Consider the following 1112-nt stretch of genomic DNA (forward strand, 5'->3'; position numbering starts at 1 on the left):
AAAGAGCCCTTCACTTGGCCACCCTGGAGGAAGTGATCTTCTTGATATACACTGGACTCAGAATCAATGTGCCATTTCGGAATTTCCCCACTTGTCCAGCTCGTCCACTTGACAAGATACTGGGCACCCCTTTCTTCTTCTGGGATTTCCTAGACACCAGGTGGGAGAAGGACAACCCAGTCAAGCGCATGAAGGTTGCCATGCTGAGTCTGCCCATCCCAGGCCTCCCCAAGCTTTTTCCCATGTGTGGTCCCCTAGACCTGGCAGGCCGGCAGCAGCTCATGAACCTTTCTGTCTCAGGGCTCTGCACACGTCTGTGCCATATGGATTTGTTCTTCCATCCTCAGCTCAGACACTGTCTCTTTACAGTGAACTTCCAGCTCAACCTCACTCAGTTATTTCCCCTCACCACACTCTATTAGAACACAACACTTTTCCTGCTGGCATATGAAAGGACCACGTTTATCTGCATGTTCTGATCTTTTCCTTTTACTAAAATGTAAGCTCCACCCGTGGGAACATGGCTATCTCCCAACAGTCGGTGCTCATTGTATAGAAATAAGTCACCAGAGGACCACTTTACTACAGATAGAGTTCATTAGGAGTCCAAGGAAAAGAGGGTCAGAAGAAGCCAATTTTTAAACTCTTTTTCAAAGAGAAAAGAAACAATGCACTTGACAAAAAGCTAACAATCAAGCATAAAGCAATAAAATCGGTGTTCCATTACTCAAAACTGTGGTGTCCACCTTATAGGCATGTCAAAGAGGAGGCAATATGGCCCCAGACTGGCAACCCAATTTCCAGGTTTTTCTTACAGGGAACTGACTTCTGTTTGGCTATGCCAATCTCAGCTGGTCACCAGTGAACTGGGAGACTGGAGGATTCCTGATACTGTTCTGGGATTACTGCTCTTGGGGGCCTTACTAATGCTATGCCCCTATTAGAAAACCTTAGATGACACAAGAAGAGAGCAAAACACTGAAACAGGTAGGGAATACTGCGTTACTGCCAAATACTGTGCTCAAAATGCAGCAGCAAGCTCACCACCATCACTGAGTTCTAGGACTTGGTGGAGTTACTCACCTGTCTTCCTGCCCTCTCCGCTTTTTTTT

The 1112-nt window shown here is 46.5% G+C and overlaps 1 protein-coding gene across 1 annotated transcript in view; it reads right to left on the bottom strand.

Moving 5' to 3' along the window:
• Positions 1–10: 10 nt before the first annotated feature.
• LOC102877002 (chromosome unknown open reading frame, human C1orf131) overlaps positions 11–1112 on the bottom strand; it is a 28319-nt gene continuing 27217 nt past the window's right edge. The window contains exons 7-8 of the mRNA XM_006902890.1: positions 1084–1112; positions 11–149 (exon numbers count right to left, since the gene is read on the bottom strand). The exon at positions 1084–1112 is cut by the window's right edge and continues 3 nt beyond it. Of these exons, the coding sequence (XP_006902952.1) occupies positions 11–149; positions 1084–1112 (168 nt within the window). The remainder of the gene's footprint in view (positions 150–1083) is intronic.

The sequence above is a fragment of the Elephantulus edwardii genome, unplaced genomic scaffold (genome assembly GCF_000299155.1).
Source record: "Elephantulus edwardii isolate Elephantulus edwardi_28Jun2011 unplaced genomic scaffold, EleEdw1.0 scaffold00466, whole genome shotgun sequence".
Taxonomy (NCBI): Eukaryota; Metazoa; Chordata; class Mammalia; order Macroscelidea; family Macroscelididae; genus Elephantulus; species Elephantulus edwardii.